Source organism: Cebus imitator, unplaced genomic scaffold (assembly GCF_001604975.1).
Source record: "Cebus imitator isolate Cc_AM_T3 unplaced genomic scaffold, Cebus_imitator-1.0 Scaffold84, whole genome shotgun sequence".
Classification (NCBI taxonomy): domain Eukaryota; kingdom Metazoa; phylum Chordata; class Mammalia; order Primates; family Cebidae; genus Cebus; species Cebus imitator.
In genome coordinates this window covers 4,030,742-4,053,437 of record NW_016107399.1, presented here as the reverse complement: position 1 = coordinate 4,053,437, position 22,696 = coordinate 4,030,742, and the positions used below count along the sequence as shown (strand labels likewise).

General features: G+C 47.5%; 1 protein-coding gene across 7 annotated transcripts in view; it reads right to left on the bottom strand.

Annotated features, from left to right (window-relative positions):
* Window positions 1–5,109: 5,109 nt before the first annotated feature.
* Window positions 5,110–22,696, bottom strand: part of RCSD1 (RCSD domain containing 1) — a 75,320-nt gene continuing 57,733 nt past the window's right edge. For 4 of the 7 annotated variants that reach the window (XM_017534155.2, XM_017534153.2, XM_037740492.1 and 1 more), the window contains 4 exons: window positions 21,421–21,492; window positions 16,498–16,701; window positions 12,977–13,720; window positions 5,110–6,646 (listed from right to left, as the gene is read on the bottom strand). In XM_017534155.2, the coding sequence (XP_017389644.1) occupies window positions 6,605–6,646; window positions 12,977–13,720; window positions 16,498–16,701; window positions 21,421–21,492 (1,062 nt within the window). In that variant the 3' untranslated portion in view covers window positions 5,110–6,604. The remainder of the gene's footprint in view (window positions 6,647–12,976; window positions 13,721–16,497; window positions 16,702–21,420; window positions 21,493–22,696) is intronic. The other 3 variants (XM_017534152.2, XM_037740493.1, XM_037740491.1) reach the window with 1 other exon arrangement.

The following is a 22,696-nucleotide window of genomic DNA, read 5'->3' as shown; positions in this document are numbered from 1 at the left end:
GAGTCACTATTAATGAATTCTTGGAACTGCCTCAGCCTCTTCATTTTTCATTCAAAAGGTTTTACTTGTTTTTAAGTTTTGATAGCACATGAGGTCAGAGAGGTAATATGAATCTTATATCCAGATTGTGAAAGAACTGCTCTCCACGAGGACACCTTCACTTCTGCCCGGGAATCTTACTACCTGTTTATCTTATTACCCTCTGTTTTGTTTGTTCGTTTGTTTTGAGACAGAGTCTCACTCTGTCATCCAGGCTGGAGTGCAGTGGTGTGATCTCAGCTCACTGCAGCCTCTGCCTCCTGGGTTCCAGTGATTCTCCTGCCTCAGCCTCCCGAGTAGCTGAGACTACAGGCACCCACCATCACACCTGGCTAATTTTATTTTTAGTAGAGATGGGGTTTCACCATGTTGGCTATCCTTTGAGTACCAACCATATAATCATTCTAGAATCTTGTTTCTGAATGCTGGTTAAAGTGCAATTCAGCCCATTCATTCTTTAAAACACAAGCAACTGGTAAGTTTTTTTTTTTTTTTTTTTTTTTTTTTTTTGAGACTGAGTCTTACTTTGTCACCCAGGCTGGAGTGCAGTGTGCAGTCTCGGCTCACTGCAGCCTCCCCGTCCCAGGTTCAAGTGATTCTCCTGCCTCAGCCTCCCCAGTACTCCCCAGTAGCTGGGATTACAGGCACACCAACAGGCTCAACTAATTTTTGTATTTTTAGTAGAGCTGGAGCTTCTCCATGTTGGTCGGTCTTGAACTCCTGGCCTCAAGTGATCCACCACCCCCCTCAGCTTCCCAAAGTGCTGGGATTACAGGCATGAGCCACTGCACCTGCCCAGAATCCTAGCCTTTTCTGACCTTTTCCTTTGGCATCCTGCTCCCCTCATAATGTCTTCCTGGCTGCTCCAGGCACAGGGTGTTCCAGCTCCCAAGGAGAAGCCCCACATCTTTTCAGGATTAGGAAGATGTGTAAGACATCTCTTAGTTCCTGTTTTGGAGGTGGGTGGTTTTACTCTTTTGGCTCCCTTTACCCTGTGAGGCATGTCATACATTCATCATCTCCTCCTCCTCTGAGGAGTCTCAAAGAACCAGTTTCCTGCCCCATTGGACCACAGTGGGAATTCCCACAGCTCTCGTGGAATTGAGGGCAAAACTGGAATAATGGTCTCTTCTCAGCATCCACTGTGTTCAGGACCATCCCTCACAGGGCTCGTGGTGAGCCTGGGTTACCCCAGCAAAACCGGGAAGTCAGAAAAGTGTGTCTCCTGACTCTAGAATTTTGGCACTTTGCTTCTCTTTTGTAACTCTCTCTGGGGTCTCGAGAAACATTTCACACCAAGGTATGAATGACAAAGGAGGCTTCAAGTAATGATCTCTCTCCGAAGTATTGCATATTGAAGGAAACTAATAATGACATTTCAGGTGCCTGCTATCAGATAAAAGAGGTGTTAAGCAGGGATGACTGTTGAAAATAATCCCATCCCAGCTCTGAAATCAGTTCAGTCATTCATTATTTAACAAATATTTATTGAGCACCTACCATATCTGAGGCACTGTGTACAATGAAGCATAATACAAACACTTTGTACTCTCCTGGAGCTACAGGTTAGCTCTGGGCACAGTAACACAGTATTACATAAAGAGACCCATTTCCTTGGGTGGCTTATGAAACTGAATCCCATTTTATGTGAGCATCTGGATTTTGTTCAGTACTCGTGACATCATCATAAACCACCTGATCATGCATTATATATAGACATTCTGTTTATCCTTTTTTCACCTGGTCCATAGACAAAAAATTTGATTAGAACTAGTTGGAATCAAACAAAATTTAATTTTGAAGCAAACAATGGAATAGTAATTTGGTGTTTCAGGTTTTGCCCTGTGGGAAACAGCTGTTGTTTTTTTTACCTGCCAACATAGCTTCTTTTGGGAACAGTACCCTCATTTCACTTTGCGAAATCTCCTTGCTCACCTTTGCAGGCCTTGTAGACAGCACAGGATTGACTCACCTAGCTCCTAGCTCCGGGAGAGGGCACGCAGTCTCTGCATCTCTTTGGTCGTAACAGTTGATTCAGATATAGGCACATGAGCCACATAAGGCCTATGGAAAGCTTCTACAGAATTTTTTCCCCACTGTTATGGGGAAACAGTAAGCCTTTTCACTGGGTTTGCAGGCTGGTAAGAACAATATGACTGGCGGGGCGTGGTGGTTCATGCCTGTAATCCCACTTTGGGAGGCTGAGGTGGGTGGGATCCCTTGAGGCCAGGAGTTTGAGAGCAGCCTGGCCAACAAGGTGAAACCCCGCCCCTACTGAAAACACAAAAATTAGTTAGGCCTGGTGGTGCCGAGGGAATGTATTCTCTTCCCGGGTCCACAAGGGGGCGTAGTTTCAAAGGCAATAACTTCCCAGCACCATACCCCCCCACCTCTCCATCCGGGATCTTAAGGGTCTTTGTTTAAACTTTGGCGCACGTGGGAAAAATCAAAGATCAATCACTCCAGCGAGAGTTTAAGGGAACTCCTTTCACAGGCCCTGAAAACCTGAAGAGGGCGGGAATTTCTCCCAGGTTAAAAGTCCCCTTCTTCCACACCTCTTCGGAGTCCGTATCTTGATCCCCTTTCACGATCTTGTGAAAGCTTCTCTCTGTCATCTTTTTCTCTCTCTTTTTTCTCTTTCTCTGCCTAAATAAATTACTTTCAGCAAAACTCTTTGGGGTCCGATATTTACTTGCCGGTGCACCGAGCCGGGCTGGGTTCTCCCATTCTTGGGTGAGTGAGAGACCAAGGGCCTGTAAGTCCCCTGCTCCCTGGAATTCGGTCACAGTGCATGCTTGTAATCCGAGTTTTTAGGTTGGTGCAAAAGTAACTGCAGTACTTGGGCGTCTGAGGCACGAGAATTGCTTCAACCCAGGAGGCAGAGGTTGCAGTGAGCTGTGATTGTGCCAGTGCACTCTAGCCTGGGTGACAGGGTGAGACTCTGTCTCACTAAAAAGGAAAGAAAAGAAAAGAAAAAGAGAGCCTTGGCTGTAGCTATTAAAGAAAATTAAATAATTTTTTAAAAATAAAAGAATACGGCCAACACAAGGGAAAGCAGAGATCAATACCATGAGAGATTCCTGACATCACGTGGCTGACTGTATTTAGGTCTGTTTTTTTCAGTTCTATGAAACTGAAGAAGGGAGAGAGATTCATTGATCCATATAGTTCTGTTTTTCATCAGCTAGTTTGAGTTGGGTTTCTGTCAGCAGCAGCTGGGTGATCTTACTCATTCAGTACTAAAGGTACAAGAGCACAGAACTGTACTAAACATGTACCTAATCAAAAGAACCTAATCAGAAGATGATAAACTGGTTGCCTTTTCACGCATTTATTTCTTTATTTGACATACATTTATTGAACATGTAGTTAACTGGTCATAGGCCAAAATCTACATGGCAAACTGGGCATTGTTCAGGGTGACCTCCATGAGGGCCATGGAGTTTTGAGGCCCCTGAAGCTTACCTAGTTCCACATGCAGCTGAAACAGAGTCACAACCCCCTTTTAAATATTGGCAGATCCCTTCTGCCAATATTGGCATCTGGGTTTTTTCTTGCTCCCTCGCTGAAGCAAGGAAGGACACAATTTCAAGTTCAAGCTAGACTACAAAGATAGTGGAAGAATGACTCTGACTCTTTAGCCCTATTGCTGAATCAGTGTTTTCTTTCAAACCTATTAAGGAAACCTGAAAGAAACAAGGTCTTCCTGACCTGTTAATAAGTTTGTGCTACTTAAGACACAGATAAATTTATTTAATGCCAATTTTTTTTTTTTTTTTTTTTTTTTGAGAGGGAGTCTTGCTGTGTCCCCCAGGCTGGAGGGCAGTGGCATGATCTCGGCTCACTGCAACCTTTACATCCCTGGTTCAAGCAATTCTCCTGCCTCAGCCTCCCGAGCAGCTGGGATCACAGGCGCTTGCCACCACGCCCGGCTAATTTTTTTTTGTATTTTTAGTAGAGATGAGTTTCACCATGTTGGCCAAGCTGGTCTTAAACTCCCGACCTCAGGCAATCCACCTGCCTTGGCCTCCCAAAGTGCTGGGATTACAGGCGTGAGCCACTGTGCCCAACTAATCCCAAATTTAGAAGTTCCAGTATCAACCATGCAAATAAAATGCCTGATCATGTTTGCTTTGAGAAAGGAGAGCTATAAGCAGCGGGGCTGCAGCACCAACAAAACTCAGTCCCTGCACTTCATGAATTCCCTGCCAAGAGCCCCCTTTATTAATGAACAAGCCGTGGGAATGGGGCCTCCATTTTTTTTTTTTTTTTTAGACAGAGTTTCACTCATGTTACCCAGGCTGGAGTGCAATGGCGCGCTCTCGGCTCACCGCAACCTCCGCCTCCTGGGTTCAGGCAATTCTCCTGCCTCAGCCTCCTGAGTAGCTGGGATTANCAACCTCCGCCTCCTGGGTTCAGGCAATTCTCCTGCCTCAGCCTCCTGAGTAGCTGGGATTACAGGCACGCGCCACCATGCCCAGCTAATTTTTTGTAGTTTTAGTAGAGACGGGGTCAAGATCTCTTGACCTCGTGATCCACCCGCCTCGGCCTCCCAAAGTGCTGGGATTACAGGCGTGAGCCACCGCGCCCGGCAAGGGTCCTCCATTTTTTTCACAAAATAGACCAAATAATGTGACTAACAGGGGACTTGGGGGATAGAAAGGTATTTTGATGTTCACAAGCATGGTCCTGCAGTGTCACATTCTTGTCATTTTTACGGCTCCTTTCTCGTCCACTACTATAATGTTTAGACCCTCCAGAAGAAGAATGCAGTTTAATTTTTCATTTCTAAAGCCCATACTTTCTGTTCCATGCCTTCCTCAAGTAAAGAAAAGTGGCCCTTTTCATCACATACTCACAATCATGCACATATTCACAAAGTACTTGCCCAGATAGTACGTGTGTATAAACAACCCAAAGACATATATAAATAAAACCAAGTATTGTTTAGGTTAGACTTCTCTGTCGATTAATGGATGGTAGCTAGATTGACACCGAGTGAGCTAGCTAGCTAGACAGATAGACAAGTTTATAGATTTCAAAATAATTGACACACACATCTCCCAAATTCTAATATCCAAAGTTTATCATAACTATGACAATATCAGTCTCAACCAGGTTACAAGTTTGTTACAAATTACAAACTATTTAAAAAGAAATATATCCCAAATATGAACACTAAACACTACCCTGGAGTTAGAAAAACTGTAAATGGGAGGAGGAAATTGAGGTACCGGTGGCGACATAAGGCCTTTTTGTCTGAGAGACTGTTTTCTGAAGTCAGCGTAGGATGCAGTCTAACAGACCTCCAGAAAAACAATCCTTCCAACTACCAAATCAGCACATTGAGACATTAAAATATTCAAATCAGAACAACGATCAGCCGTAAGTTTAAATGTGTATTTGGATTAATACACAGGTGCGCATGAAGAAGAGAGAGGATATAAGTCAAAGACTGGGTAGTCAAGGCCCCCTGTCCCTTGCAGAACACCCTACATTTCCAAACAGAATATTAAAGCAAGAGCTACCCAATAAGAAGAGACTAAAGACTCCAACTCACTCCTTCTGTGTTGGGGAGAACAATCTGGGCTGTGAATCAAGAAAAGCTTGCCAGGGAAACTAATAAAAATGATTTAATTATGTAGCTTGCACATCATGACACTCAAGGCACCTCCCAGGAAACATCTAATCCATGCTCAAGGATTCTGGAAATGCAAATCCATCCTCACAGGATCCATCGGAGAGCCGGCATCCTTCAGTGTCACTGCCTTGCTTTCAGGAGGATGTGCAACGCGGCACGAAACCTCCTGCCATTCTGCCTCTCCATGGGAGTTCTTCACAATCTCAAAGGTGGGAGAAGGGAGTGAGCCGAGCCAGCGATCTCCCATGGGGGTCTGGAAAATCACAAGGCAGGAAAAGCAGACACTTTTTTTCCTTTTTTAAAATGTTTCAATCATTATCTCTTCTAGTCCAATGTTTTAAAGACTGGTTGGCCAATTCAAATTTGGACCAAGCTGAAAAGTTGTCTCTAGGGTTTTGATACAATTTAGGGTCTTCTGTAGCTTACTCATAATTTATATTTTATGTTTATAGCCACCTAAAATTAGGTTTTAACTGATATTTGAGAACCGTAAAAACTTTGGAACAATAAAAAGGAACTTTACCCAAGCAAAATCTGATAAGCTAACTCAGAGCTCAGTTTGGAGGTCGGCTGCAGGGACAGGTGGGTGTGGATAGCATCCAGCCCTCCACGGGCTGACCAGTGCCCCTGGGGACTTGTTGCAACAGTAAATTGTTTTAAATAAGTTGTTGTTTAACTAAGTCCATCAAATGACATAAACTCAAGCTGATAAAAGTCTGCTGCCCTCAGATCCAGTCTCTATTTTCGAGGAAACATTTGGTGTGGAGGCTGGGAAATAATCCGCCCTGTGTCTTCAGGCTGACTCCGGACACGAAGCGTATTCTGCCTCCGCAATGCCTTTGTCTGCTGCTGCTACGACTGTTGCTGCTACTTGCAAAGAGATGTGTCCAGCAACTTCGTCACTGGAGCACAATGAGCTGTTCTTCACATTTTAGTGTCCTGGACAGGAGTGTCATCCTGTGAACACTGGAGGAAAGAATGAATTAAGAAAATGGTGAGGAAATCCTGACACTCAGCATCTGTCCTCGGGGATGCTGGATCAGGCAATAATAGTCACAGCAGGAGTAACAGTAAGAATGATAGTCAGAAGAATGCTATGTGCCCAGCTTAGTTTTTTTTTTAATGCATCAACTTATTTAATCCTCACAAAAGCAAATGAGGTAGGCACTTCTATTAACTCTGTTATAGGTGAGGCAATTAAGGCACAGAGAGTTTATTTCCGCTAGGTCACACAGCTAGTACGCGGTGAAGTCAGGATTTTAACCCAGGGATCCGAGCTTGAGTCGTCAAGTACTAAGTGCCACGCCCATCCCTTGATGGCTGACCTCTCATTCCCATTCAATGCGCTTTCCTGAAACACTGCTCAAGATTCTCTGGCAGCATATAAATGGGAAAAGGACAGAAAGAGTCAAAAATAAAAGACTAATACTTGAGTAAAAAGACAGTAAAGTAGCTATTTATTCAACAGTCACTCAAAAGGTATCACTCTGAGACTCTTCTGTGCTAGGAGCTGTACCAGGACTCCAGCCTTGTCTCCGTCAGTTCTAGCTGAGAAATGGAAACTTCTGGGAATGTAACCACAGTACAAGGTGAGGGGTGATGTGGACCACCCTAATGGACTATACTGAGCAGGGGGGCATCAGAAAAGGTCTGTGGAGGGGAAGATAGAGGCCTGGTGAGAGGACTTCCAGGTACCAGTGAGGGCTGGGTTCAAGTGGGCTGCAGGCAATTTCAGCTGGAAGTGCAGGCATTTGGGCAAAGAGGCTGTGGGAGTGGGTGAGGGGATGCCTTTGCCTACTGCAGAATGGTGGAGGGCACAGGCCACCTGGAGCCCTGGCCCAGCTGTTCGGGAGCACGGAGGCAGTGAAGGTTAGGCACGTGGCAAAGCCCAGCCCGTGGAGGAGCATGGGCTCCATTTTCCAGTGGGCAATATCAAAGGTTCTGGGATAGGAGAGCAGACAACCTACGGTATTTATAGGAAAAGTTTGGCCATGATGCGTAGGGTGGGTCTGGAGAACAGGGATACTGTTAGGAATGAGTTGTGATTGTACAGAGAGAAAAGAAAGGCTAGCACTGGTATCATCACAGAGATGGGGCTGTGCCATGCTGCCCAGGCTGGTCTCCATCTCCTGGGGTCCAGCCATCTTCACTCCTTGGCCTCCTAAAATACTGGGATTACAGGTGTGAGGCACTGTGCTTGGCCACAATTTGGTTATTCATTGAGCTCCCACAAAATGCTGGTCATGCTAGGGGCTGAGGAGGGGCAAGGAGGAGGAGGAGGGGAAAGGGGAGAAAGAGAAGGAGAGGCAGAGGCATCTCTGGGAAGGACAGTTAACGTGTCTGAGGGATGACTGAAGTGGAAATGCAGGGAGTGCATCCCCAAGAGAACTGAGTCTGCTGACCTGCCAGTTAACCAGGAGGGAGAAGAAAGAAAGAACAAAGTGAACACTACAGAGTTACAAAGGTAGGGAATTCTCAAGAGAAGGATGTATTTCATCAGCTCAGAGAGAAAAGAATTTCAAATCAAATGTTGAGAAACCAAAGGGAATAACTTGGAAAGCAACTGAATCAGGCAATTAGGAAGTCAGCGTTTACTGTTAATACAACAAAGTCTCAGATTTGATGTCCAAACATTTCCAGTGTCTTTGTTTGGGTAAGCTTGTCTCTGGCATAGCTAAGTATCCTACACAATACTTACATGAGTGTTTGAGAAACACTTGCTAAATGTATTTGAAGTGTTAGAGTTGTATCTGATTCTGTGGCCTCTTTCCAGGGTGACTTTTCCTTATAAACAGAATCCTAAGTGCAGTGACTTGGTATGTCCAGCCTGCCTGTGACTGAAACCCTCAGGTTTCTTTCAGCACGATATATTAAAACACGTGTGAGGGGCAACCTAACAGTTAGGTAACGCTTTATAGTGCTTTCATACATGTGACGCCTTTGGCGTACTTACAGAACTTTCTCCTGCTTTCTCTTGAAGAACAAATTGCTCCAGCCTTTGTGCTTCACACAGCACCCTTCCAGGGCAGAATCCTATTTATTCTACTGCCTTGTCGTTATTTGTTTATGCCTCTGTCTTCTTCACTTTTGACTCCCGGTATCTCATATAGCGGTAGGGATAATGGGTGTTTGTTAAATGCTGATTGCATGAATGCAACCATAATTAGTTTATCTGATTGATCTATTTCTACCAACCAAGGAACAAGATGGGAATTAGGTTAGGGGGTTAGAAAACTGCTTTGAGGTGTGTGCTGCCTCTGGGATCCAGGAAAGACCTGGGACAGCCACGGGTGCTGGGGAAGCCCACGACTCAAGGGGTCAACCTTGTCATTATTCTCACTGATGAATCCTTTTGCACTAGTGACTCAGGCATTTTGATTCTGACCTTGACCTGGTTTGAGAGGAACAAGGAGGACTGGAGACAGTGCCCCCTTCCAGATTAAACAAATTATGCACATGTGCACAGGTACATTGTAAGCAGCTTATTGCGATGATAGGGCAGGTGCCTAATATATCAACATTCATTGAGCTCTATCACCATGGACAACTTCTGTCCTCTCTTGGAGCCTTGGTTTCTTTCTCTCTCTAAACCAGGCAACTGAGGTCAGCCAGGCATGGGGGCTCACGCCTGTAATCCCAGCACTTTGGAAGGCCGAGGTAGGTGCATAACTTGCAGTCAGGAGTTCAAACAAGCCTGGCTAATATGGTAAAACCTTGTCTCTACTAAAAATACAAAAATTGGCTGGGCGTGGTGGCTCATGCCTATAATCCCAGCACTCTGGGAGGCCAAGGCAGGCGGATCACCTGAGGTCAGGGGTTCAAGAGCAACCCGACCAACATGGAGAAACCTTGTTTCTACTAAAAAGAATACAAAATTAGGTGGGCGTGGTGGCGCTTGCCTATAATTACAGCTATTTGGGAGGCTGAGGTAGGAGAGTCACTTGAGATTCCCAAGTAGCTGAGACTGTCTTACCTCAGCCTCCCAAGTAGGTAGGAGAGCCACCATGCCCAGGAGGCGGAGGTTGCAGTGAGCCAGGGTCATGCCATTGCACTCCAGCCTGGGCAACAAGAGTGAAACGCCATCTCAAACAAACAAACAAACACAAAAATTAGCCTGGCATGGTGGTGCACACTTGTAATCCCAACTACTTGGGAGGCTGAGGCAGGAGAATTGCTTGAACCCTGGAGGCAGAGGTTGCAGTGAGCTGACATTGCGCCACTGCGCTCCAGCCTAGGTGAAAGAGCGAGACTCCATCTCAAAACAAACAAACAAACAGACAAACAAAGCTAGGCAATTGGGTTAAGTGGCATCAAAGTTTGGCACCTCAGAGATGACTGCGAGGAAAAGCATTCCTGTCATTCCATCCAGAGGTGGAAGTGCAGCTACTCTTTCTCCACCAAAGCTGCCTGTCTGGGAAAAGCGTGCTCCTGAGGGTGCTGGGCGTTCTCTTCACCTGCCCAGGGCTCTGTCGGGAATATGGAAGTGGCAAGGCTTGAGAGATTACCAGTGAGCCTGCCCCAGAGCTCCTGGAGTTTCTGCAGGGAGACGACTTCTACCTGAGACCTCCCTGAAGCAGCCCTGTTCCCTGCTAACTTTTCTTTTTTTTTTTTTTGGAGACGGAGTTTCACTCTTGTTACCCAGGCTGGAGTGCAATGGCGCGATCTCGGCTCACCGCAACCTCCGCCTCCTGGGTTCAAGCAATTCTCCTGCCTCAGCCTCCCCAGCAGCTGGGATTACAGGCACGCGCCACCATGCCCAGCTAATGTTTTGTATTTTTAGTAGAGACGGGGTTTCACCATGTTGACCAGGATGGTCTCGATCTCTTGACCTCGTGATCCACCCGCCTCGGCCTCCCAAAGTGCTGGGATTACAGGCTTGAGCCACCGCGCCCGGCCCCCCTGCTAACTTTTCAACCAAGGTGACTTTTCAACCCTCGGGATTGGAAGATGCTGTCAGTGAGATGGGAAGTTCTCCTGGAAGGCAGGTGCCTCCTAACCTGAAAACAAGAAGACATGGCAACCACTGGCAGGTGACTGCTTGGAACCAGTGGCTTCATCCTCGAAAAGGACTGTTGGGCCATGTTTTTGCCTTCTGGAGACCTGGTGGAATCTCTCAGATCCAGAAGATCCTAAATCTAAAGATCACTTATTTAGAATGGAAAGTGTTAAAGAAATCTGGAGCACCTCTGCCTAACTGCTCAGCCCAAGGGTCTTATCATACCTGATGAGTCTTTGGGACCCACACTTTTCTCCTTGATCTCACATGAGTAAGAATAATGAGGGCCCCGGGAGATTCCCTGAACACATCAATTCCTCTTATACCTGTAGTCCTATCATTAGAGATCATTTCTTTTGGGTCAGGCAATTTTTTCTCTTCTTTAAAAATTCAATCACTCAACAAAGTTTTTTTTTTTTTAAAAAAAAAACCTACTATGTTCCAGGTTCTGTAGCAGATGCTAGAGATGCAGTGAGGAAAAGGAGCAGAGAAAGACAATTTAAAAATACACAGGAGAATTTCAAATAGCGATGTGTTCTACGATGACAAAGTAGAATTGTGGGAGAGAGTAACTGATGAGGTGGACGGAGGTCCTCTTAGACTGAGTGGCACAGACAAGCCTCAGTGAGAAGAGACCATCTGGGCTGAGCTCTGAACCGTGGGTAAGAAGTGGCCATGTGAAGATCAAAAGGAATGTCCCATGCAGAGGGGACAGCAAGGATGGAGCTCTGAAGTGGGATTGAGCTTGCTGTAGTTGAAGAACAAAAAGACGTCAGCATGGCTGGAGCACAGTGAGGGGGATAGGTCAGGGAGAGGTGGGGATGCCCCATCCTATCCCCTGGTACCTGTGAATGTGACGTTATTTGGAAAGATCTTGCAGATGTAACTAAGAATCTCAAAACAAGATCATTCTGGATTTAGGGCGGACCCTACATTGAAAGACTGATATCTTTCTAAGAGGAAGGAGGGGGACTTTGAGACACACAGTAACTGTGAAAGGCCATGTGACAGAGATGGAGGCAGAGACTGGAGTGGTGCATCTGCAAGCCAAGGATTGCAGCAGCCACCAGGAGCTGGAGGAGGCAAGGGAGGATTCCAAGGGTTGCAGGCAGCTGCTAGAACTTAGGGGAAGATTCTCCCCCAGAACCGCTAGAGGAAACCAACCCAGCCAACATCTTAATTTCGGAGGCCTGAACTGTAGAACTGTAAGAAAGTCTATTTCTATTGTTTCAAGCCACCAAGTTTGTGGTAATTTTTTATGGCAACCCTAATACGAGAGGTGAGCAATTTTAGCAAAGAGCAATTGATCTAAAAAACAAATCAAACCTGCTGGTTGCTGTCCAGAGAATGGATTATATAGGCAGGAGGAAAAAAGAGTGGAAGCAGGAAGCCAGGAAAGAGGCCACTGTAGCAAGAAGCTGATAGCGGTGTGAGTGAAAGGAAAGGAAAAAGGAAAGGCAGCAAAGGGGCAACATTTGTGGTGACTGACTAGATGACATTGTTAGGGACTCTGCAGGGCAGGTTCTGCTCCTAAAGCATAGACAGGTGAGCTCAAGATGGGCTTCCTGGAAGCTGGTGAGGAGCAGACAGGTACAGGGGAAAGGGCCAGTAAGTGTGGGCCCAGACAGGAGGGACTGAGTCACCCCCTCCCCCTCATGTGCAGCAATGCCCAATCCCTGCACGAGAGTGAACGTCACGTCATATGCAGCCTCTTTCTCTGAGAGCCAGCTCAAATGCTAGCTTGGCCCTGAAGTATCCCCAGCTTCTTGCCCCATCCACATACAGATTGTTTTTGCCACTCTTGCAATTTGGGCTTCCCTAACAATGATTCCTGTCGCCTCCCTATTCCACCTTTTTCTTGCATGCAAAGGCGCTGCTGGTCTCATGTGCTAAACTGAGATGATTTTTAGAAAGGAGCTCCCCTTTCCTTTTCGTCTCTGGATTCCCTGCAACAGCATGCCCAGGCCCCTGGACTCAGCAGGCTTCCATAGACACTTGCAGGCCTCAGTTACTGAGTGGTGCTGAGGCTTGGTCCCTTCACACATACCCAGAAGCTTGCCAGAACTCTGAGTCAGCGAGAAGCTGGCAAGAGCACAAGACACACTTCCCCTTTGTGTCCTTTTGTCCCCTCAGCCTCGGCGACAGGATTTCTCCAACCAGGCAGCACGAGGCAGGAGCCTGGTGCCTTTGTTTCTGCATGGAGCTGATTTATGAAGGGACTGTACAGAACAGGGCACGTGACCGAGGGACACACTGGCCCTGGCACTGCCTTCTGCGTGTGAACGGGCCAGGCCACCTACCTCCGGCTTGAGGACCACTCGCCCGCTCTGGATCTCACCGCCAGTCTCCTGTGGGGCAGGGCTGATCTGGGGGCTGCAACCTGGCTCGAGCCCTGCCCCCTCCTGTTGTTTTTCCTTGCCTTTCTCCTGCTTGGGGACATCGCCACCCTTCACTCCTCCAGGGGAACTAAGGGGGTTCTCCTTCCCTGCAGCTCCCTCCTCCGGCTTCTTTGTGTCTTGGCTCTGATGTCCGGGTCCCGCCTCTTCATTTTGCACCCTCTCCCCCTTCACTTCTGTAGCCTTTTCCATCTGTGCTTCCTCTCCAGCTGGCTTTTCCTCCCTGGGGCTCCCACATCTATTCTCTGCCTCTGGGCCAGAGGTCTGGGGTGCTTCTGGGGCCTCCTCCTGGGCTGGGTGCGGGCCGTCCACCTCCTCTGAACTCCGCCTGACCTTCTCACTGTGCTTGGCTTCCTCTGTGGCCCTGTCCTCCTCCTGCTTCTCTGTCCTGCTGGGTGACCTCCTCAGAGGAGGCTTTTCAGTGCACCCCAGGGTTCTCACTCCCTCTCCCCCTGTCCCCTCGCTGGATGGAGAAGGTCCCGGGGCCTTGCTCTTGGATGGGAACACCTCCTCCCCATCCTCTTCCTTAGCACCATTCTCCTGAGATGACTCTGCCGCCCTGAAATCTCCAAGGTCCCCACAGTCCGACTGTGATCTTCGGAATCGCCTGGAGGGAGGGCGCCTTTTGATTGAGCCCCTTGTCCGCACCTGGAAGAAAACGTTAGGGAAAATTATCCAAAACTTGTAAAAAAAGGCCAAGAGGAGGACTGTATGTGTGTTCAATGTTGGTCTGATGCACTGCTTCATAAGTCCACACGAGGACCATTTAATTTTCCAGGAGAATGAATCATTTATTATAGGTTAGAGCCATGTGAGATTGTGAAATCACATGGGGACCTGCAGACTTTTATTTTGTGAAGATGCAAAATGCTTTCCATCCAGAAAAAAATAAAAAACAACTCATGATTTTATTGCACTGTAAAAACATTAACAAGTTTGGTGTCTAATTTAGCAATTTTGTTTTGACACTTTAAAAAAAAATTGTTGCTGGACATGGTGGCTCACACCTGTAATCCAGCATTTTGGGAGGTTGAGGCAGGAGGATTTCTTGAGCTCAGGAGTTGAAGATCACCCTGGGCAACATAGCGAGACTTCATCTCTACTAAAAGTAAGAGAAATTAGCTGGACATGGTGGTCCACGCCTGTGGTCCCAGCTACTTGGGAGGCTGAAGTGGGAAGATGGCTTGAGCCTGGGAGGTTGAGGCTGCAGTGAGCTGTCATCACACCATGGCACTTCGGCCTGGGCAACAAAACAAGACAGTGTTTCAAAAAAAAAAAAAAGGAATTGTCTAATTGTCTATAAATAACCAGTTCTTCAAATGCTGTTTGGGTAAGCTCTGGCACCTTACAAGTTTCCTCATAAATTGACATATTGAATAAAATCTCTTGCTATTTTGCATGAGAGTCAGACTTTCATCTTGTGAAGATGCAAATGCTTTCTATCCAGTAAAAGAGATAACTCATGATTTTGAAAATTGTACTTTTGAAAATTTTACTTTGACAAAGACGAATCGCACTGAGAAGAGAGTTAGCGGCCTGCTGATGGCCAGGCCCTGGTACAGGGACCTCAGGGATGCTGAGCTGGATACCTGGTGACCATCTTCCTCTCTTGCCCCAACTCTGCCCTCCCCACCCCTACGAAGCTGGCTGATACTGGGAAACCTGAGTGGCCAGAGTCCTTTGCTTCTAGGACTCAGGCCCACCTCTGTCAGGAGCCGTTCCTCAGGAGCGCCAGCAGAGCTGCCTGAAGGTGATCTCTCTCAGAAGCATGTGAATTTCAGAATCAGGACTCATCTTAGCCCATCAGACTTAGAAGTGCAATGAAAATGTTCTCATCAGGTATCCTACCTACTCGAGTGATGTGTCCTTTAAAAATTAGCATGTAAGTGGGCTGGGTGTGGTGGTGCAGGCTTATAAACCCAGCAAGTTGGGAGGCAGAGGCCAGAGGATTACTTGAGCCCAGGAGCTGCAGGAGCCTGGGTGAGGACATGGCAAAACCCCATCTCTACAAAAAATAAAAAACTTAGCCAGGCATGGTGGTACATGCCTGTAGTCCCAGCTACTAGGAGGCTTGCTTGAGCCCAGGAGGTGGGGGTTACAATGAGCCAATATCACACCACTGCACTCCAGCCCTGGTGACAGAGGAAGACCCTGCCTCAGGAAAAAAAAATTAATATGAAAGTAAATTTTTGTAAATGTTATTTTCCCACTGCTTGTCAATCCTAGTTCCCCATCTGAGTTGCTTGGAATGAATACTTGGTTTATCAGGGCCTCCCAAGCCCTTTCCTGAGACCATGATGGGGCCAGCTCTGAAATGTATCAAGGTCCTCGTGGACCAGCTCTGAAATGTATCCCAGCCCTCGTGGCCAGCAGAATTCCAAAATAACTTTCCCTTGCTGCTGTCAGAAGGCTGAAGCCTCCAGGCACTATGACCAGATAGCAGCTCCTCCCTTCTGCCTCGCCTGGCTACCGAGCACTCTGTGAGAAGATGAGGCTCTCCACAAAGGTTCCTCTCTGCCTTCAGGGGTCTTCATCACCCTGGTTGGGAGATTTCCACTCTGACCCTAACCCTCAGGCTCAAGCCTGCCCAAACACCTCCTTATCACCAGTATATTTCCCTGAGTCCTTCCTGTTTTTACACATTTGACCCTTTTTTGCTAGATGAACTTCCTAGAATAGCCTAGAAGATCTCGTTTCTCCATCATTAATTTTAAAGCCTCACCCACTTAGCATTCCCTGGCACCAGATCCCCTGAAGTCCTGGCCCCGGCCTGGCCCTGACCCACATTTGTCAGCTACCTGCTTGGCCCGTATGTCTGATCCTGACCTCCTCCCAGCAGGGCCAGGGATGTGATGAAAGCTTACATAGAAGACCCGGGTTGCATCTGCAGAAATGCACCCTGCCATGTCATTTTTGCAAAGGGAACAGCTTGGATGTTCTTTAACTGGGGCAAGCTGCAGGAAGAATGATTTGAGCCCACACTGGGACACAGGACTATTCACACCAGGCCAGGCAGGATGTTTTGGAGTTCTGGGGATGCCGCCCAGCATTCTGTGTGAATCACTCATCAGGCCTTTAGCTTTTGCGTTCTGCTTTTGATATTAATGATCTATGCAGCTAGGATCGGTCCTGAATTTCAATACCCCTCTCCACAAAGGAGAGAGCACGCCAACCCCCAAACTTGCCTTGGGGTCAAACGGCACAGTTACAGGGAGAAGAGAGGAGCCAGTCGGTCGAGGAAGAAGGGTGATCCTATTCAGGAATCACTTGCAAAGGAGAAGAGAAATTTCACTTGGGTTGAAATGCAGCTCTGATGATAACTCTGAGTGTTTCCTCCTTTCTCCAGGACAACAGGGTAGAGAAAATTCAGTGCCAGTGCCCACATTTCCACAGACACACCTCCATACTCTGGAGCTAGAATGTACCTTGTTGTAGCAGGGCAGATGACTGCCTTCAGGTGGCTGGTCAAAGCTGACGGGCACCTCCTCTGCCTCACTGGGCCGAGATTGCACGCCAGGGCTGCTGGGGGTAGAAGGTGGGCTGTGAAATGGTGACACCATGGCCTTGAGTCCGGGACTCTTGGGTGAGGCCCCAGGCAGCAGAGCAGCTGGGTCAAAGGTTAAATTGGCCTGTCAAGGGAAGATGAACATTTTAAAATAGGACTGGGGAAGAGATGAGAGCCTCTATTTTAGCTTGTTGGTTACCCGGCCTTAAGTTACTTCCCAACCCATGATCCACTGTCCCATCATGGCCTGCTCTTGGAAGCATTGCATATTCAATCCTCCTGCTACCTAGATTGCACAGGCTGCATTCCAAAATGCTCAGCCAGCCCTGATGAGGCTCCAACAAAAATGTCCCGGAACAAGCCCAACTTATTGACCAGGTGGCAAAGCAGCAGCTGCCAGGAGCACGTGCAGCGCCAGGATCTCACAGGAAGTCAGGCTCTGTGATCACCTTTCTCATCACAGTCGACCGTACCCAGTCCCACTGGATGCCTACTATTGCCAGCCACATGTACCTGTGTCCTCCACAGCAACACCACACGTTCAGCTGTGTTCTCATTGCACAATCAGAAAAGTGGCTAAGGGATCTGCCCTGAGATTTACACCAGGTCTGATTCTCTCTCTGCCTTCAGGTACCAGGTTCCCTCTTAATAGACGGCAGGGTGGTGGACATGGCAGACCACTGAGCTCCTCCAGGAGGGAGGCTGCAGAACACACCATAGTATGAGCCACCACTTGGGGTATCAAGGTACAGGTGTGACCTGATCAAAATGAAAGGCAGCCAAATGGGAGAGTCACCCAAAGGTAACCAAAGCCTCAGGGAGTTTTGAGTTTGGTTGTGGAGGAGGCAGGTGGTCCCAGATCCATCCATCACCACAGAGAAGGTGGTGGTGCCCGAAGGAGTCCATGGGGGAAACGTGCATGAGTGTCCGATCCTCTTTAGGGCCATCTAGGGGCACTTCTATTCTCTGCATTCCCAAATCACCGCAGAGCTGCCTCCTGTAGACCCTGTGGCAGTGCTGAACCAGGAGAGAGAGCCACTGTGAGACTTGACAGAGAAGGGACAGAGTGTTAAGGGCAGATGTGCAAGGCGAAGTACAGGGGTTTTCCATACCAACAGATCTGACTTCAAATACTGGATCTTTCACTTAATAGCAGCGTGATCTTCAGGCCTTCAGCAAGTCCAACAGCCTTTCTGAATCTCGGATTCTTTGTCCAAACCTCTTGGCCTGACTTCCAAAGTCTTTTCTCTCTGGTCCCTTTGTACTCTCTACTGCCCCATACTCCCCCTTCTCCCTCCCAGCTCCCCTTGGCGCCACCCTCCGCCCCAGACTCTGCTGTCCTGTAGAACTCCTATGTTTACTTTAGGACTCGTGGATTAGAAAGCATTGTACATGTTTAGAAGGGTGTTAGTATTTTCACTGTGATCTTAAGAAAGATGATCATACAGGCAAGCCTGAGTCATGGTAAGAGTTCAATATATAAAATACATAAGTTAAATAGCATACTAGGAGCCCAAGCCATGTCAAAAAGCAGCATATGAAGCTGGGTGCAGTGGTGTGTGCCTGTAATCTCTGCTACATAGGAGGCTGAGGTGGGAGGTTTGCTTGAGCCCAGGAGTTTGAGAGTTTGAGTCCAGCCTGGGCAACACAGCAAGACCCTGTCTCAAAAAAAAAAAAAAAAGAAAGAAAGAAAGAAAGCAGCATCTGGTGAGTACCCAGGGAAGGATTTGGAGCGTAACTGCTGTGCAGGTGATGTGCTGGAATGGCTGAGAGGGCTTCACGGCAGAGTGACTTAGCTGGACCTTAAAGGAAGTGCCCTTCTCCTCTAAATTTCAAGCAGAGAAATTCCCTCTGTAACACAGCTTGCAAATAAAATGGATGTTGATCGTCAGCAGGAAAGTTGACTTGTGAATTTTGGACTATCCTAAAAAAGAAAACTCCCAGTTCATAATTCATTCAGTAGAATATTTAGAAGAAAATCTAACTGGTGATGCATTTCTTAGCTTTTTCTCCCACATATTCCCAACAAAGTAAGGTTCCTGTGGAATTTGGCTAAGTTGTCATTCTATTGCTGATAATCTTAATGAGATTGCACAACTAAACATCCAAACCTCATTCTCAAGTTGCTGTATTTCCCCAAAAGGCTTATTTATGACTGGAGAAAGGAATGGGTCCAAAACTACAGGATATAGAATATTTGGTAACTGGTTTCTGGCACTTGAATGAGGGCTGGGGTGGGCTGCAGGGAGGCAGAGGGAGGAGTCTGGAGCTGCGCCCCTCAGCTGGCTGCTAGGAGTGGTGCTGGAGTTCTGGGATCCCTTCTGAGAGATCCTTGTTACGTATTTAGGAGCCCTGTAGCCTCCCAGAGTGATAGGCAGCACCTCCCTATTGTTTTTTTTTTAGATGGAGTTTCACTCTTGTTGCCCAGGCTGCAGTGCAATGGCACGATCTCGACTCACCGCAACCTCCGCCTCCCAGGTTCAAGCGATTCTCCTGTCTCAGCCTCCCAAGTGTTGGGATTACAGACATGGCTACCACACCTGGCTAATTTTCTTGTTCATTTATTTTTTTTAAGTAGAGTCAGGGTTTCTCCATGTTGGTCAGGCTGGTCTCAAACTCCTGATCTCGGGTGATCCACCCACCTCCCAAAGTACTGGGATTACAGGTGTGAGCCACTGCGCCTGGCCAGCAACTCCCTATTTTTGCAGCTGGGTGGAATCAGGGCTTCTCAGCTTGAATTAAATTTCAGGTAGACACTACAGAACCCTCCCCACTCTCCACAGGGTAGGCTCATGGCCAGAAACCAGACATGCTTGCTTTAATTCCAAATCAGGCTGGGATCCAAATCCCTAGGCTCTCCCATGGCTGGGCACTACAGAGGCTGTGGCTATTCGTCTTGACACCTCTGATGGCTTCAGAATGAAGTTGGTGAGCCAGTGGTCTTAGTTAGGCCTACATGGAGGCTACGGTGAGCAAGAGCCTTGTTTTTTCTCCTGGGTGGCTGGACAGAGGGCAGAGTGAAAACAGAAGCCTCCCCTACAGCCTCCACCTGGACATAACATCCGCCCTCTCCTCGGCACTTTAGCTGCTTCCATTCTCCCACAGCGAACACCTTCCTCCCTCCTTTTCAGTCACCCATCCCTTAAGGACAGGCTCAGGACATAGGTGTTTCATAAAACATTCATTAGTTACTCCGGCCCGCTCTACTCTCTTCTTGCTCTGAAATTCTAGAACGGTGTTTCTCAGCTGGGGTCAGAGGTGGGAATTGAATTTGCCCCCAGGAGACATTTGGCAATGTCTAGAGACATTTTTCATTGTCACAACTTGGAGAGTGCTTCTGGCATCAGTGGGTGGGACCATGGATGCTGCTAAACACCTTGCAGTGCACAAGACAGCCCAGCCACAGCACTATCCAGCTCGTCATGCCAAGGCTGAGAAACCCTGATCTCGAGCAGCAGGAGCTGGGCAGTGACCTGCAGCTGAGATCTCTGGCATTGACTCCTGTAAGTCTTTTTTTTTTTTCTTTTTGAGACAGAGTCTCACTCTGTTGCCCAGGCTGGAGTACAGTGGTGTGATCTTGGCTCATTGCGACCTCCGCCTCCTGAGTTCAAGTGATTCTCCTGTCTCAGCCTCCCAAGCAGCTGGGATTACAGGCACGTGCTGCCACACCCAGCTAATTGTTTGTATTTTTAGTAGAGACAGGGTTTCACCATGTTCCCCAAGCTGGTTTCAAACTCCTAAGCTCAGGCAATCCACCCACCTTGGCCTCCCAAAGTGCTAGGATTACAGACATGACCCACCATGCCCAGCCTCCTGTCTTCCATTGCATCACCTGTGAAAGCTCTGTCTCTATAAGACTGTGACCTCAGGGCCAGTGTCTTCTGCTTAATTACAGTTGCAGGGAGCCAGCCAGCCCTGGGCATGGTGGGCAAGGGCTCTGGGCACACAGGGTGACTGGTGGAGAGGTTGGACAGGATGCTTCTCAAACAACAAACGTGTCCATACTGGTGCCGTGTCAGCAGCAGAACACCAGCCCTGTGTAGGGCTTAAATGGTTTGTGGCTAAATTCAGGCCTTGGGAGAGAGGGCTTGGCTGTTTCCGAAGTGTTTCTTGCAACTTTTGTATCCTTTCCTGTTAAGACTTTTTTTTTTTTTTTTTTTTTTTTTTTTTTTTTTTTTTTTTTTTTTTTTTTTTTTTTTTGGTGACAAGAACATGCTCTATCACTCAGTCTCGAGTGCAATGAAGTGACCTCAGCTTAGAGCAGCCTCAACCTCCTGGGCTCAAGTGACCCTCCCGCCTTGGTCTTCAGAACAGCTGGGACTACAGGTGCACATCACCATGCCTGGCTAACTTTAAAATTTTCTGTAGAGACGGTGCCCTACTATGTTGCCCAGGTTGGTCTTGAACTCCTGGGCTCAACTGATCCTCCTGCCTCGGCCTCCCAAAGTGCTGGGATTACAGGCATGAGCGCAGCCCCATAAGAGGCATCCCGTTATCCATCAACCCCCACCACTAAATGTCAAATACATGAGCTTATGATGTGGTCCTTATGTCAGTTCTTTTTCCTCAGGTAGGGCTGTGAAATCCTTATCATCTACTGCAGTTTGATCACTGGCTGATTATTGGAGCCAATTATCCAGGTGACACAAGGACTACCCCTCTGAGCCTCAAAGCCATGCAAATTTTGGATAAGAAGTAGAGTTAGGTCTATGGCCATACCACCCTGAACGCACCTGATCTCGTCTGATCTCGGAAGCTAAGCAGGGTTAGGCCTGGTTAGTACTTGGATGGGAGAAGTGGAGTTAGATAAAAGGTAGCAATGGACAATGAATTCTGCGCTTACCTGAAGCTTCTCAATCAGAGGCGAGCTCTTGACCTTGAATTTAGGAGGGTGGCTCGCACTGGGCGGTGACTTCTATGAAGCAAATCAACCAAAACAACCAGATGAGTAAGGTGAGGGAGGTGGGGTCTGGTTGGAACCCAAAAGCCACAGGCAGAAGGAGAAGAGAAGTTGGTGTTGCCACTTTCTCACTAGTTCAATAGCCCACTTACCTCATTAGGGCCTGGGCGACGTGGACTTTCCCTCTCCCTCCCTCATCCCACCACAGCTAACTTCGAATCAGAATCAGAGGAGTCAGCGCCAACATCCTTAACACAGAAGGTCTGTCCCGGGAAGAGTGACTTCATTGTCGTTATAGGGGAAAACTATATCTGAGCAAGATCTTCACCTCATGACCTTCAACATTGTGATTCAACAATAATTTGGGGACTTTCAAAGATACAGGGTAAAAATGACCATCCTATTTGTCACACACACAAGAAACCAGACCAGGACGACAGAGGTATGACTGGAATTCCTCAATATTTTGGAAAATCCCACTGATGGCATGATTTATAAATTATGATTTTCCAAAGTGTTGAATATTCTTTTTAATTAAGTAAACATGTACTAAGTAGCTACTATGTTCCAGGCACTGTGTGGGTCATACAAAGATGAGCATGATTCAGTCTCAGCCACAGAAGCAGTCCGTGGCTGATGTACGTGCTACATAATCATATGTACTCTCTGTTAGTTGCAGATATTTTTGTGAGGAATGCATGCCAGGAATCTTGTCTGTCTTTGGGATCTATATCCTGTAAAAACATTAACTACATGTTTTGCGTAAAATCCCCACAACTGTGTGAGAATGGTGACAGTGATAGGATGACTTCTATGTGGTTAGACAGAGGCCAAGGTAGAGAAGCGGTCTCCCCATAGTTTGGAGACCAATGTATGACCTGCTCCTTGACCCCATGTGCTATTTTTATGAACCATAAGAAGAACTATACTCATTTCTTAGAAAGATTCTGAGATATTATGATGTGAGATGACTGTATTTTACTGATGGAAGGAGGGAGGCTCACTCAACTGAACTCCTCATGATCTTTTTTCAGCCCAGCACCAAGGGAGAGCATAGGCTGGACTCACAAGACCGCAACTCCTTCTAATTCTGGTTTTGGCAGAGCCAGATGATGCCCCTGGCCTCGGCCTCCTCTACCAAGACGCAGCTGGGTGGGAATAAATGATCCTAACGACCCTCGCTGCCTCTGCCGGCCTCCTCTACCAAGACGCAGCTGGG